The sequence below is a fragment of the Amia ocellicauda genome, chromosome 10 (assembly GCF_036373705.1).
Source record: "Amia ocellicauda isolate fAmiCal2 chromosome 10, fAmiCal2.hap1, whole genome shotgun sequence".
NCBI classification, from domain to species: Eukaryota; Metazoa; Chordata; class Actinopteri; order Amiiformes; family Amiidae; genus Amia; species Amia ocellicauda.
Window position 1 is genome coordinate 320,555 of NC_089859.1, and position 14,910 is coordinate 335,464.

The 14,910-nt window shown below is 39.9% G+C and overlaps 1 protein-coding gene across 16 annotated transcripts in view; it reads left to right on the forward strand.

Annotated features, from left to right (window-relative positions):
* The window catches only part of acsl4a (acyl-CoA synthetase long chain family member 4a), a 29,668-nt gene that overhangs the window by 5,118 nt on the left and 9,640 nt on the right, over positions 1-14,910 (forward strand). For 5 of the 16 annotated variants that reach the window (XM_066714656.1, XM_066714654.1, XM_066714657.1 and 2 more), the window contains 7 exons: positions 9,330-9,386; positions 9,956-9,980; positions 11,331-11,969; positions 12,253-12,430; positions 13,030-13,139; positions 13,357-13,495; positions 14,569-14,719. In XM_066714656.1, coding sequence (XP_066570753.1) covers positions 11,619-11,969; positions 12,253-12,430; positions 13,030-13,139; positions 13,357-13,495; positions 14,569-14,719 — 929 coding nt within the window. In that variant the 5' untranslated portion in view covers positions 9,330-9,386; positions 9,956-9,980; positions 11,331-11,618. Of the gene's footprint in view, positions 1-3,469; positions 3,620-9,329; positions 9,387-9,955; positions 9,981-11,330; positions 11,970-12,252; positions 12,431-13,029; positions 13,140-13,356; positions 13,496-14,568; positions 14,720-14,910 lie in introns of those variants that run through there. The other 11 variants (XM_066714659.1, XM_066714663.1, XM_066714660.1 and 8 more) reach the window with 5 other exon arrangements.

Below are 14,910 nucleotides of genomic sequence, written 5' to 3' on the forward strand. Positions count from 1 at the left end.
TAATAATAAACAACAACTGGTTTGGTGTATAGTGATGTGAGGCCATGATTTCCTCTTTGACCAGAACATTTCAGTGATTCCATTATCATTTTGAGATTTTCGCAAGAAGAAGAAAATAAACATGATGAATCACGTATTTGCATCATTATTACTTCCTTATACCCAGGTGTGTTCTGTGACCGGGGGTAAAATGTAGGCTACATCATCTCCCAAATATTCCTGGTTCCTAAGAAGGCTTGCGGTGGTAGTTTGCACAGTACATTGCATTGTCTTCCTTGGTTACACACCCAGATTGTGCAGTAGATACAAAACGCATCAATCTGAAATTAACTTGAACCGAATGATCTTTCTCTGCATTTGTCTTTCCTTTTGATAAGACATGTTTCCTGGGTGTAAACGTTGAAACTTCGTCTTTTTTTAAATAGATTTTATCAGTTTGCTCTGCTATCAGTAAAGCTTCACTAAAAGACTTGACCCTGTTCTCAGGTTGTACAGTATTTGTTTGTTTGCCAAGTAGGTGAAGTATAAATTCGCCAGCCTGACCTGTTGTTGATTTTGTCAATCTGATGACTTCATTTTGAATGAGCTACAGCTGAGCTGCCTGGGTGTGTTCTTTGAATTACCAGAGGAAACCTGTTCTTTGTCTTTTTCTTTTTTATATTCTTTTGATTTAATTTTGAGGTTTAAGTTTTTCTTGAATTATGAACATGCTTTTTGAATTCGATGTGTTCTCATTCCACCACGTGCTTCTATGAGAACAGAGAGAACAGCACTTAAATAATCCTCGCTTCTAATTGCTGAAAAGTGGCATAATGCAGATGTCAGGCTTGGTTACAGCCTGTGTCTTTTTCATGAGCAAAATAACTTGTTGCTGCTGGGGGTGTAATGTGCTCAGCTGATTAGGGTTGCCAATGAACCTGCTTCTGGGAAAAACCCAAATGAGGTTTTGGATCTCATGTCTGGAGAAAAAAATAGTAATGTAACTATAATCCAACTGGAAAAATATAAACTGAGAGGAAAATTTAGGCCACAACTCAGATATTTCTTTCTAGAAGTTTTAAAATGTTAACTGTGTGTAATCTGTATGTATATCTTTTGTAAGGCTGAAAGCGTAATTCTTTTCTAAAATGTGCATCCTGCTTAGTGCGAGTGATTGGGTCTGGAGGAAGAGTTTGAACGCAGGTGGTCCTGAAATATTTTCTACCCATATATGTGTCAGGCTTTACATTCATTCTGATGGTATTTGGTAAACCCATAGCGTTCACCCTTCACCTAATTAGATGAACCCAGCAGAGACGTACCTTACTCACCCTCCTCTCTTGCATCATGAACTCCAGCTCCTCTCTGTTGACGAGTATTATGTCACAGTTGGTTGAACCCTGAGTGAGGCCACTTTAGTTTAGTCAGTTCTCAATTCTTTTAAATGCAGATTGTGCTGTGAATTGATTGTGTGTCAAGAAGGAGATCAAAGCAAAGTTTTGAATGTTTCCCTTTCCTTCATTTTTAAAAATAATCTTAAATATTAATGATGATTTTCTAAAGTTTTTGGTACAAATAAAAATGTGCTTCTAATTTTGATGGAAATGTGATTTATGATCCCTCACCTGCCCTGGCTTCTATTTGGTCAAAATATTTGTATTAGATGTGTTATTGATATGGGTTCAATTTAGAATAAATTATTTGCCTGTTTACCTACAGTTTAACATTTTATCTCACAATAGATCTTGGGTCTATCTTTGTTATATAATATTCCGATCACATTATTTACTGCCAAGTAAAGCTGTATTCAGCGCTGATCAAACTAAATTCCCCTGAGCTATTCCCATTTGAGTTGGCCTTGATATTTACACGTGGTTGTCTATATCGTCACTGACATCTGCTATCTTCAAGGCCCGTCGTGTTTTTGTACACGCTGTGTTCTGGAGATAAGACAAGATGGAGGGGATTTATAATATGAGGTCTATAATTCATAGACAAATGTAATAGGTGACATGTAGTTAAAGTAGATTTCTATGGCAATAGAAATTATGTAAATTATGGAAATCAGTAATAATGATCTTACTAAAGGATACCAGGGTCCAGAAGGAAATCTGAAATTCATTGTCTTGGAAATTCATTGTCTTGGACAATAAGTTACTGTCTGTACCTGATGGATATTTCACACACTTACTGGTGTCTTGGTTGAACCTGAACCTTGGTTTACACCTCTTGAGTTCCAAGGTTACTGAAGATTAGGACATGGCTTTTGAAGGATTACCCAAGTACTCGATTGCGATCTGCAAGCCAATGAACTGTTATCTTTAACCCCTTAACCTTACTTAGCACTTCATTTTTTAATGTCAGTGTTACATTATATAAACTGTGCCAAAGGTAATGAAATTGTTTCCACATCGTTTGCCACGTGCACTGTGTATATTTCATGAGGTCAAGTGAAAAATCTATATTGGGCAACTGTTGTGGCTACACTGTGCCCTTTATTGGACTCTTACTGTCCAGGGGGAAACATGTGCCACTTTATCTCCTCAACCCTGGGTGACTTTGAATGAAGTCTGTGAGTTTATTTGAATGCTAAACACTGAACTGTAACTGTTTGAATACGCCTGGACTATTAATCTTTAATGGTTCTCCAGGAGATGGAATTAAATTACCACATTTCACAACTGAAATCATTAGGTTTGTAATACGTTTTGTCATGACTTTTTTGAGGCAGTAGCTGTATGCCCTTTGTTTCTGGTGAGTCTCTATTTTTAAACAGCCTGGTGTCCTGACTAAAGGCTTTGCATATCTGTAGTGAGCGACTGACAAATGTCTAAATACAGTTTCCAGCAACTGTAGAGACCGTGTCTAATTATGGGGTTAACATATGTCATGAACCCTAGCCTCTTAAACACATGCTCATGCAGAGATGATGTTTTATACTGTGGCTGTTGGCAGTGGGATAGCAGAGCTGCTCTCAGGGATAGATGCTGTATCTTTCCTGTGTTGTGAGGGAAGCAGTATGGCGTAGCAGCACCTCCTGAAATATCAAAACCCATCTTTTCCATCCCTTATTTGGAGAGCTCAGCCACCCTTTTTTCTGTTTAAATCCATGCTTCTTTAATGAACTTACCAGCTAGGAAAGAAAAGAGGGCACATGAGTTGATGGGAGAAAGATACTTAGTACACAGTGTCAAAGTACAGTAGTAAGATTAATACATAATAATAAAGAATTGCGAGGGAGTCCTGAGGGCAAACTGCCAAGTGGGGGAGAGGGGAATGCCTGGGGGTGCGTTGGAAAGAAACAGAGACAGGAGATGTATTTGGTTCTGGGCAGCCATATCCGAATTGCACACACTCCGTGAGTAAGAGAGATGTTTTAGGAAGCTGAGTCAGTACAGCGTGTGTCACCGTGACGTCGGTGGACCTGCGTCATTTCCTTGCAGTCTGTGATTGGGGGGGAGGAGATTTCAGACAGCAGAGGAGGCAAAGTCAAAAGAGCAGCCTTAAAGCAACGCAGGCAGGAAAGAGTAGGCAAGCACTTGTCTTGTCTTCACGGGGAGTCAGTATACATCTATACAACTTTGTAAACAATCTTCTTGAAGTTGCCCTCTTCCCACTGAGAAAAAGCTCTCGTCTGAAGGTAAGGTCAACTACTTTCACAAGTCAGTGAACTAGGGACTACCATGTGTGTGAATAAGGCATTTCTAGTGCCCTCAACATTTTCTATTGATTTACTACAAGTACATAGTGTTTCAGGTATTGGAGCTCTTTAATATGCAATCTTTTTAATTACTAAAAACATAGAACGCTCCTGTTCCCTTATATACTGAGTGAAGTCTTTTTAAAGCTACATTCGTTCATAAGCTTAAGGTGCGTGTGTGTGAAATTCCACACATTGAATGCACAATCCTCCTCGGAGTAATTCCCTGTTTCAGTAACTGATTACTGAGTGGTGGAAATGAATAATGTGGTGTAGCTGGGGGCGACAAGTACTAGACAAGTTGTATTATTAATTTTAAGGCTTTTAGATGTTTAATGATTTACTTTGAAATGGCAACAATTTAAAAACCTTGAATTGTGAAATAACTTAATGGTCTCAGTGTGTTTTTACATGTGAGTTTCAGTGTTGTGACATGTTGTACTTTAAGATTTAATTATAATAGTTGTGTTACTTAGACAAGTCCTTACCAGTTTTGTCCAGGTTGGTTTGCAGTACTGCCCTGAGTAAGGCAAAAATGAAGTGGAAGTCTGCTGTGTTTTTAACAGAGCCTATATCTACCTGGAAACATAATGACACTAACTTAAGATGGGTTTTTCTGTAGTCTGCGTTTGTCTGTGCGTCTGCGTTTAGTGCAGCTTTGATTGACGTGGTGCTGTAATGGCAACTCATGCACTCCGATAGGAGCTTGATGTACTGCTGTTATTAAGCGGACCTCAATGAAAAGGACAGGACTCGTCCTTGTGACACCTGCTCCTGTAATTCAGCCTTACCAATTTAAATGTCAATCAGAGCACAAACTTTAGCACGACTGAAACTAGCATATAAACAGACATCTTACTGTTACTTTAAGACAGCTGTGCTTCGTTCAGTTTTCTTACTAGTATCAATCCACTTGTTCTATTTTCCTCTATTTAAATTTCATGAAGATATGACATGTCAAATCCTATAGTATACAACGTACATGTTTTATTTTATGACTCCTATAGTTTGCTTGTCAGCTGACTCTTAGGGAACCCTTTAAAGCAAGGTACTTGATTACAAATGGCAGTGATTTTTAATTCTGAATTACCTAAACCTAAAAGTATCAGACATTTTATGTTGTACTTATCATGCATTGCTGTTCTTTTGTTTTTTCTTTTAAACTAGAATGATTGGGGTATAATTATGCAATCTCAATAAAACTTGTACATTTCACTAATGAATAACGACTGTTTAATGGGTGTGAAGTATGTGTTTCTCTTCTGTGGAACACAGTGTTCAGGTTTAGCTGAAGCTGTCATTCAATCTCATACAATTGAGTCACAAGGCTTCGGATTTGTTCCTGACAACGACTTAACGCTGTTTTATGCATGATTTATTTGGAAACAGCAACATGTTATTAAATAGGTAAAATGTTAATAGTTGTGTTTTGTATCCTGTATTGTTTAATTTATACTGGTTTAGAAGACATTCAGCAATTAAATAGGCATAGTGTGTTACGAACCTTATTCCACATCCACCCACTAAATACACATCCAGCGTTCCTTCAGCGCTCACTCCACAGAGCACTTCAGAAATCCTGCTGAAACTTCAACTGAGCCGGCCCTGTCCTGACACGAGACCAGTACAATTACAAAATGTGACCTAGATATAACACAGATACCATAACACTCATGCTCATCTTTTCTTTTCACTGCTGCCCGTTGTTTGGAGAATCGAAACCTGTGAGGATTGCGTTAGCATGTTGGCCGACATGAGAGTAAACAGTAAGCTGGCGAGCGGGGGGAATGTGGGACTCCCTAATCCCTGAATTGAGAAACTGTGTTTAGTCTTCATGAAGTAAAGCCTGTTGAGCAATATCTACAGCTGAACATTACAGGACATTCCTGCACCACCGAGTTTGTAGAATATGGATAAGAAAGGGAAAGAAAACAATCGGGAGACCTTCAGAAAATAGGGTAAAATTAAATAAATACAAAATCTCATGGCATGGTTATTGTCTCCATATTGAATAAAAAGTAACATTGACTACACAATGTACTGCCTGTTAACTGGAGTGAAATGCTCACTGGAAGAATCGTCGTCTCCAAATGAAAACCCATAATGGCGAGAGAAAAAATGCTTATAGCTTGATTGTAAAAATCAAAGTCCTTCCCTTAGGCTACAAATCTTTGTGTGTAAATAAGTAACGCCTCCCAAGGAGAGACAACAATATATTGTCTGCATGTTTTCTTCTTTAATTGCTTAGTTAAGCAAGTTAGTTATCTCTTCAGTCTCTGGCTAGATCTGGGGAGCGTTTCATGGTAACCTTTGCACAGTCTGAGGGTTTATCACTGTGCCAAGGCAGCTGAGGCAACAGATGTGCAACCTTTCCACATTTATAAACACTTGTAAACAGCTGGTATCTTCTGGGATTGCTGAGCTCATGCATATTAGCTCATGCATATGTAAAATAACATTTCTATACGTTTTACGATGAAACTTTTTTGACTTTATGACCAATTATTTGCTTCTAAAATTGTAGGTATTTTTTCTATAGTCACTTCCCAAACATCTCACGTGTAGTGCTTTATGTATTGGATAAAGGACAATGTTAAAACTGGAGTATTTTAAAAACTTTCTCCCCCTGTTGTACACTGGTTTGAGATGTGATTATTGTGATCCTGTAAAATGCCCCTTGGCTTCGGTTTACTGTTCCTAATCATTAGTTTGTGCTTCACTGGGTATCTAAGGTGAAGTTGTGGGTTTAGGAGGTTAGGCTGTATCTTTGGCTGAGGTAAATAATCAGTTCTGTCTTCATTGTATGAGTTCATTAGTTTCAGTTCCAAGTTACACGATGCTGCACAATGTGGTGCGCAAGTTTTTAATTTGTGTTGTTAATCATCCTCACCGTGTCTGTTGGGTCTGACTCATCATGACCCTGTACTAATTTATATGGAGTGTGGCTTAAAATTGTTCTTGCTCTGTGTCTGACTTGGTTAATTTAGCTTGAATCTTTACAGCTTTCTCTAGGCTGAACAGGAGCTCCAGAAACTGAAAAGATCTCATTGAGAAATAAGTGTAGGGTCATGAATTTATGAATCTAAACACAGAGTTCGGATAAAATATTTCAAATGAATAGTATGAATACTTTAAAAAAGAACAATCCATAAACCACAACTGTATCATGTTGGTAAGTTTTGCTTTAATATTACCGCTCCAGTCCCTGAACTGGTGACACAGCAGTAAGGGTTAATGATGCACACATATAACGGACATCAAGGGCCAAAGCTCTTTGTGTATTTATTTGTGATGCAGACCAAGCATTGTGACCCACAACGCTTACTGGAAACTAAGTACCTGAGACAAGACTTGCAAATGGAAAGAGTCACACTTCAAATGTATACTTTGAGAATATTAACATGGATGGTGTAAACTGTGGAAGAAAAATATGGCGAAGTTCATGGAATGAGTGTAGCAATATGTGTGAGAAATGTATCACACAGAGACGCCAACTCGGATTAGCTGTTTTATACAGCATTCTCTTACAAGAACCATCTGCTTTAGGTTGTGCTTCCTCTGTAGGATACAGATGTATTTTGGTCTGACTTGTATCTGCTTCCAGTGGTGGTATCGAGAACTTTGATAATTGTTCTGCTAGATCAGTGCATCTCATCTGGGTTGCTAGGCAGTCTACCCACATGGTAAAATTGTCTTCTCGTTTTAGATAAATCCAGTGAGTTTTTATTTATGTTTTAACAGAAAATTTCCTTTAACTATATAACCCCACTATATGTGTGTTTTGGTTCATGCAAAATTCTTAATTAACTATATATATATATATAGTCAGTCTCCCTCGGTCTGGGGCTCCATGCAAGATCTCACCTCGTGGAGTTTCAATAATCATGAGAATGGTGAGGAATCAGCCCAGAACTACACGGGAGGATCTTGTTAATGATCTCAAGGCAGCTGGGACCATAGTCACCAAGAAAACAATTGGTAACACACTACGCCGTGAAGGACTGAAATCCTGCAGCGCCCGCAAGGTCCCCCTGCTCAAGAAAGCACATGTACAGGCCCGTCTGAAGTTTGCCAATGAACATCTGAATGATTCAGAGGAGAACTGGGTGAAAGTGTTGTGGTCAGATGAGACCAAAATGGAGCTCTTTGGCATCAACTCAACTCACCGTGTTTGGAGGAGGAGGAATGACCCCAAGAACACCATCCCCACCGTCAAACATGGAGGTGGAAACATATGCTTTGGGGGTGTTTTTCTGCTAAGGGGACAGGACAACTGCACCGCATCAAAGGGACGATGGACGGGGCCATGTACCGTCAAATCTTGGGTGAGAACCTCCTTCCCTCAGCCAGGGCATTGAAAATGGGTCGTGGATGGGTATTCCAGCATGACAATGACCCAAAACACACAGCCAAGGCAACAAAGGAGTGGCTCAAGAAGAAGCACATTAAGGTCCTGGAGTGGCCTAGCCAGTCTCCAGACCTTAATCCCCTAGAAAATCTGTGGAGGGAGCTGAAGGTTTGAGTTGCCAAACGTCAGCCTCGAAACCTTAATGACTTGGAGAGGATCTGCAAAGAGGAGTGGGACAAAATCCCTCCTGAGATGTGTGCAAACCTGGTGGCCAACTACAAGAAACGTCTGACCTTTGTGATTGCCAACAAGGGTTTTGCCACCAAGTACTAAGTCGAAGGGGTCAAATACTTATTTCCCTCATTAACATGCAAATCAATGTATAACTTTTTTGAAATGCGTTTTTCTGGATTTTTTTGTTGTTGTTTTGTCTCTCCCTGTTAAAATACACCTACCATTAAAATTATAGACTGATCATTTCTTTGTCAGTGGGCAAACGTACAAAATCAGCAGGGGATCAAATACTTTTTTCCCTCACTTTATATATATATATATATATATATATATATATTGGTTATTAACCAAATATCTTATTTCAGGAGAGATTGAGTTGCATGGTTACAAATAGGTGCTGAAATAAGTTACAAGTAACCAGCCAAACTTGTTTCTCATAGACTTTGCATTAAGGGACTTAGCTTCAATTACTTACCTCAACATGTGCCTGCATTGTTTGCTGACAACCTTGCTAGGTATTTTCTGAATAGGATTATATTTGTGTGTGCTTCGGTAAGTCCAAATCAAATGGTCTCTCTTGAGTACAAGCACATGCTTTGCTGGATTTATTCTTTTAATTGTGTTTACAAAATTATTTGCCAGTAAAACTGAAAGGTCACATAAACTGATGTTTCTCTTCACTTTGTGAGTGAGTGTGTGTGTGTGTGTGTGTGTGTGTGTGTGTGTGTGTGTGTGTGTGTGTGTGTGTGTGTGTGTGTGTGTGTGTGTGTGTGTGTGTGTGTGTGTGTGTGTGTGTGTGTGTGTGTGTGTGTGTGTGTGTGTGCGCGTGTGTGCGCGTGTGTGCGTGTGCAATATACAGACAGGAATGCTTGGCAGACAGTCAGGGCCTGGAGTAACCTTGTCTAGCGCATATGCTCGAGTTGAAGAACTATAACCCTGTTTGTTTCATTCCCGATGGAAGCAGTCACTCTGTGAATACGTTCTCTTGTGTTAAGGGATGGTGTTCGCATATATTTCAGTGGGGCTGCCTGGTTGCAAACTGATGTTTGCTTTTCCCGTGTCTTTCAGAATTGTAACCGAGCTGCAAGAACCAAAATCTGAACTACAGTTACCGTTGACTGATCTGTAAGTATCTGGTAGTTTTTATTTTATTATGGTCATTGAATTTCCCCTTGTCACTCGTACAACAGTTTTTCAACATGTTGGGACTCATATGTTACTTCAGCATACTAGAAACATGTTCTCTGCTTTCCAGGTAAGGGACAGTGCAATAGAAAAACTAATTGGCAAAATCTAACTTAAGCCTTTTAATGTAGATAATTATAATGGAAAAAAACTTGTAATTAAAAATGTGAAATTGTAGCCTACTTTTGCTGACACTATTTTAGGATGCCGTTCAACTTAGCTCAACTTCTTTCAATTTGCATACCTGTTGTTGTATGTGCATCAGAGATACAAGATTAAACTTCAGATACAGAGAGTGTGGATAGGAAGTGACATTGCACTACTGTCCTTTGTCACAGATTTGATTAAACAAATCGTCTTCTAACATTAACCATTTAAACTCCTTTATTGTACTTAGATTTAATTTCCTTTTAAATGTATAGCTATTTCCAAAAACATTTCTCTCAAGTCTTCTGTAAAGAGGGGTCCCACTTCATGTTTCCTTGTTTCTTTCGCTCTTCCCAATCTAGAACAAACCTGTGGTAGAGCGCCAAGGTAACTCATTGGAGTGGATTTTGTTTTGACTCCAATATCAAAAATCAAATGCAATTTATTGGCATGAATTTAAATACTTTTTTCTTGCAAGTATTTATAATTGTGAAGGCAAGCTTGTGTCAGCATTTAATATTGTCTTACAACATGCACCAAATTGGTTAACCTGCGATGCACGTCTCCTTCAATGTCTATGCTTCTGTTTGGAATGTGAGAGATTTAAATTTTGCCCCCCCCAAGTTTAAATGTGAATCATTTATCATAAGGTTTTGTGGTGATTATCTGAAATTCAAAAGCTGACCTTTTTGCTGCATGTTTGCTCTGCCAGTCTCTGAAGCATATATTGCTATGCCTCAGCTGCATGTATGCTTTTCCTGCTTTGATTAAGATTGCATGCTTCTATCATTTTGCAAAGCATTACCAACATTGAAATAATCTTCCACTACAACTGTAGGAAGGTGTTTACCTGTGGGTAAATAGTTTTGAAGATAATAAAACCATTATCCCTTCTCCAAAGTAGGGTTGCTTCTGAAAGTAACATAGGCAATGATCAGGCTAACAAAAAATCATTCCAAAGAAGCCGGGGGTTGATGTGGTCCCATATAATCGACAGTCCTGCCCTGTGTTTAATTATTTTGCAGCACAGTACTTCTGTTATTTTGCGTTCTGCATTATGAAAGGGGATGTTACAGGGCTGTGGTCAAAAGCTGAAGGCTTGATAATAAGCAGAACCCAATATACAGTAGTTTTGACCTGTTTCACAACTGAAACATTAAGCTGTTTGGGATACTTCGCATTTGTCATCTGGCACACAGTTCGTCCTGGAGTTGTTAATCGCTGCTTTATTGGCTTCCAATAATCCTCAACTGCAGTCTTTGTCTAGCAAGTTTACTTTTTGTTTTTGCCTGACTTCCACTTCAGTGTGCGATAAATGTTAAAATGTCCATTTGAGGCATGTATGATCTACACAGAAAAAAGGAACAACATGGATGCCTTCTTATGCAGTTGTGTGTGGAGATTATTGAAAACGTAAGACAAATAAGTGGTAGAGTTGAATGCAGAACTTTAAAGCTGCTCTCTGGCTCAATTTTGGCGGATGAAACAAAATACAGCTTACATCCTAGGAAAGACCTTGAGTCGATCTCCCAGTGCTGAGGATAAAAGGAGACTAGTGAATCCTTTTAATTTGAATTGACCTGCAGAACACAAGTCCTGAATCGAAAGGCACAGAAGTGTGTCCTGTATATATGACAGCTTTAAAGTCTGCAGGTATGACTATTAGTAAGGATTAGTGTGATGTCACTAACATTCTTTCTCTCTCTCTTTTTTTCCCCTCTTTCCCTCCTTCTGAAGCTATCAAACCAGTCAGGCTGCTGCTTTTAATCTTAGCTCTCCAGATGTTAGAGTGTCATTTAGTTGTGGAGTAGACCGGGCACACTTCAGTTGCTGCTACTGTCGGCTACTTTTTTCCCCCTCCCTTCTTCTTTATTTTAATTTTATTTATTTATTGGTTCATTTTGTTCTGCCTCTGCATTGGCACTGCGCCATACTGCTCACTTCTCCCTAGACCTCAAGGACATAATTTGTCAAAAAAGCAAGAAGAGCGCTCACATCTGTCTCGTTTACAAACTCGTTGCGAACATGAATTTGAAAGCCGAAATACACTCCGCATTGTTGCTCCCTGTTCACCTGTTAATGTGGCTGTACAGCGTCCTCACCTTTATCCCGTGGTATTTCCTTACTGATACACAAAAGAAAATAGCAATGGCAAAGAGGATAAAAGCCAAATCCACGTCCGGCAAGACCGAAGGACCCTACCGCTCCGTGGACCACTACAACTCGTTGGCGGTAATGGACTTCAAGGGAAAAGACACCTTGGACAAGCTGTTTGACTACGCTGTGGAGAGGTTCGTCGATGCGGACTGCCTTGGTACCAGAGAGACTCTCAGTGAAGAAAATGAGACGCAGCCCACTGGCAAAGTGTTTAAAAAGGTACAGTGACGAGTTACTGTCTACTGGTGAGAGTAGAATTTGCTTTGTGAACATTTTCAGATCACTAGATCATCACTAGAAGGGAATGTTTTCTCTCTTCATGCTAATGTTTTGTCGTGGATTCTGCAATGTCTGTCTGCTGCTGTTGAGCCTGCTTGGTACGTGGCAGTGCAGACAAACGTCACTGCTTTCCAAACCAAGCAATCCACAGAACAAGACGTGCATAGAAATGTGTAATTAAGAAAAGCCGTATGACTTCTATTTACTTTTCTTTTTCCACTAGTTAATTCTTGGCGACTACAAATGGATTTCATACAAGGAAATGGATGAGCAAGTGAGTCGTCTGGGAAGTGGGATTGCAGCACTGGGACAGCAACCAAAAAACACCATCGCTATTTTCTGTGAGACCAGGGCTGAGTGGATGATCGCAGCTCAGGCCTGTTTCAGACGCAACTTCCCATGTAAGTACTGTCGATGTGGAGCAAACATAATCTGGAGGCCTATTACAACACCAGTGTAACCTGTTTTTACTTTATTCTCGGCTAGATAAATCCATTGTATTGTCTTTCTTTGTGCAACTCTCTACAAACGGCATAAACGTGTTTCACATGCCTGTGTAATGACAGATGCGCTCTGAGAAAAGGCTATAATCAGATTTATTCGAAACTTACACCCACCTGCTAACTGCATATTATGAACCCAGTACTTTAGTTACCATGTGGTAGTAGGAACTAGTGCCTGGGAAACAAATTGCTACCATGAATTAAAGGCTCTGTAGTTAGTGGTCGCTGGTTGTTTTAAGGTTTTGATTTAATCCTTGAGCTTCTTTAAAAAATAAGAAAATGATGTTGATGTTTTTGAGCTCTTGGTTGCTCCATAGAATAGACATGGAAAGATTGTGTACAAACATATGACTGTACCAGAAAGTGCCTCTTTGTACTGCATTGCCTTCTCTCTCTCTTCCCCATTGAGTTATCAACTGTTGGTCCTTTTTCAGTAAAACTAGTCCGTGTCCATTTTGTAAATATAACCCCATTTTTATTTGCTTCCCTGTGTGTAGTGGTGACGCTGTATTCCACACTGGGGGAAGATGCAGTGGCTTATGGGCTGAACGAGTCCGGGGTCACTCATCTCATTACCAGTGCCGAACTTCTGGAGACTAAACTAAAGGTGAGCTAACCTAATCTCATTCCGGTATATCAATCAGTGCCTTTAATTTACTACTCGTAATGCTTTTAGAACCCATTCAGAGCATCTCTCCTGGATGCTGTTTAATTGTGAAGAAAATCTTATTCTTTCATCTTCAAACATATGATGTAATTTCCCTTCAACTTCAAATGAACTTTGAAACTTTGTTCTGTTTTGACTCATGATCTTCTCCACACAGACGGTGTTGCCAGAAATTAGGAACCTAAAGCACATCATTTACGTGGATAAGAAGAATGTCTCTAAAACCGGTTACCCTGAGGGGATACAGATCCACAGCATGGAGTCGGTGCAGGAGCTGGGAGCAAAGCCCGAACACAGTGAGTACAGACCTGCAGGCCTCCACATTGTGACTCATCCTGCACTGGACTGCATCACTTGATTTAGGGTGAAAGCTTTTAGGAACACCTAGTACTACTGCCTCGCACTGTATCAAACTGGAATTCAGGTATAGCTTGAATAGCATACTTTTCAAGGGATGTGCTCAACACATTTGGTTTAATTTTTTTTCCTGTCGAAAGAAAAAAAGAAAGGAGGAAGAAAAAAAAATCCTGTCAGGGTGTTGAATGTTCCTCTGATTAGGGGGACTTTCCCCTTGTTGCCTTTCCTTGCTTTCTGCGTAGCTTTTAATCAAATCATCAATCAATCAATTCAATCAATTTTTATTTGTATAGCGCCCTTCGCAGGGTAGCCACAGAGCGCTTTACAGACTGGTAAACATACAACAAATGTATAGCAAAATAAAAAAAACATAAATACAATAAAATCAAATATAGACCTGTAAACATTTTACATGATCTTGCCATCAATCATGCCCTGTAGTTCTGCCTCTCTCTGGCATGTCTTGCTGGTTTTGGAGGCATGTCAGGCATGTGGTCTGCAGAGTTTTGATGCAGTTGTGCAGGGTGCTGTTCTCCTGAGGGGCATGTCTCTTCTGTTGTCTTGCCTGTGCGAGTTTAACTCGATCTCCCTCTTGTGCAGTGGTAGAGAAACACTCTTTTTATTGTTTAATATTCTGCTACATTACAGTTTAGACTGCTTTCCTTTTTGGTTTCATGCAGTATGAAATGACTGAATTCCTTCTTAAATTAGATTGTTTGAAACACACACACCCCTGTATCCTATTTATTCAGTCAAGTTCCAACCTGCTTTAATCTGTCTACTTCTGTTTTCTGAACTTTCACTCACTGGTTCTCCCACTGTTTTTGTTTTAGATTTTTTGCTCTGTTTTCACACTCATGAATCAGTTTTTGAAAACCTCAGTCTTGATCAATGTGTCGATCCTGTCCGTGTAGTCTTTGTCTTGGTGGTGAACTGGCTCTCGAGTAGCAGGGCGGTGAAGCACTGACTTCTGGGCAGGGGCTTCATTCCGCTCTTGACATGTCTCCCGCAGTGAGTGCAGCGCTGAGCCCCCCCGTACCCTCGGACCTGGCCGTGATCATGTACACCAGCGGCTCCACCGGCCGGCCCAAAGGGGTGATGATCGTGCACAGTAACCTGATCGCCGGGATGACCGGCCAGTGTGAGAGGATCCCGGGCCTGGGGTGAGCACCGAGATGACACTTTACAACAGATTCAGAAAACTCAAGAATAACCTTTTCATTGAAGATGTACAGCCTAACAACAGTTTATTTGTTCTTTATTCATTCTGTTCTGATTTGGCAGTTTAACTGTGTTACTTTTGTCTAATTATCCTTTCTATTTTGATAACTGTATCGGCCTCTTGCTTGGGGCT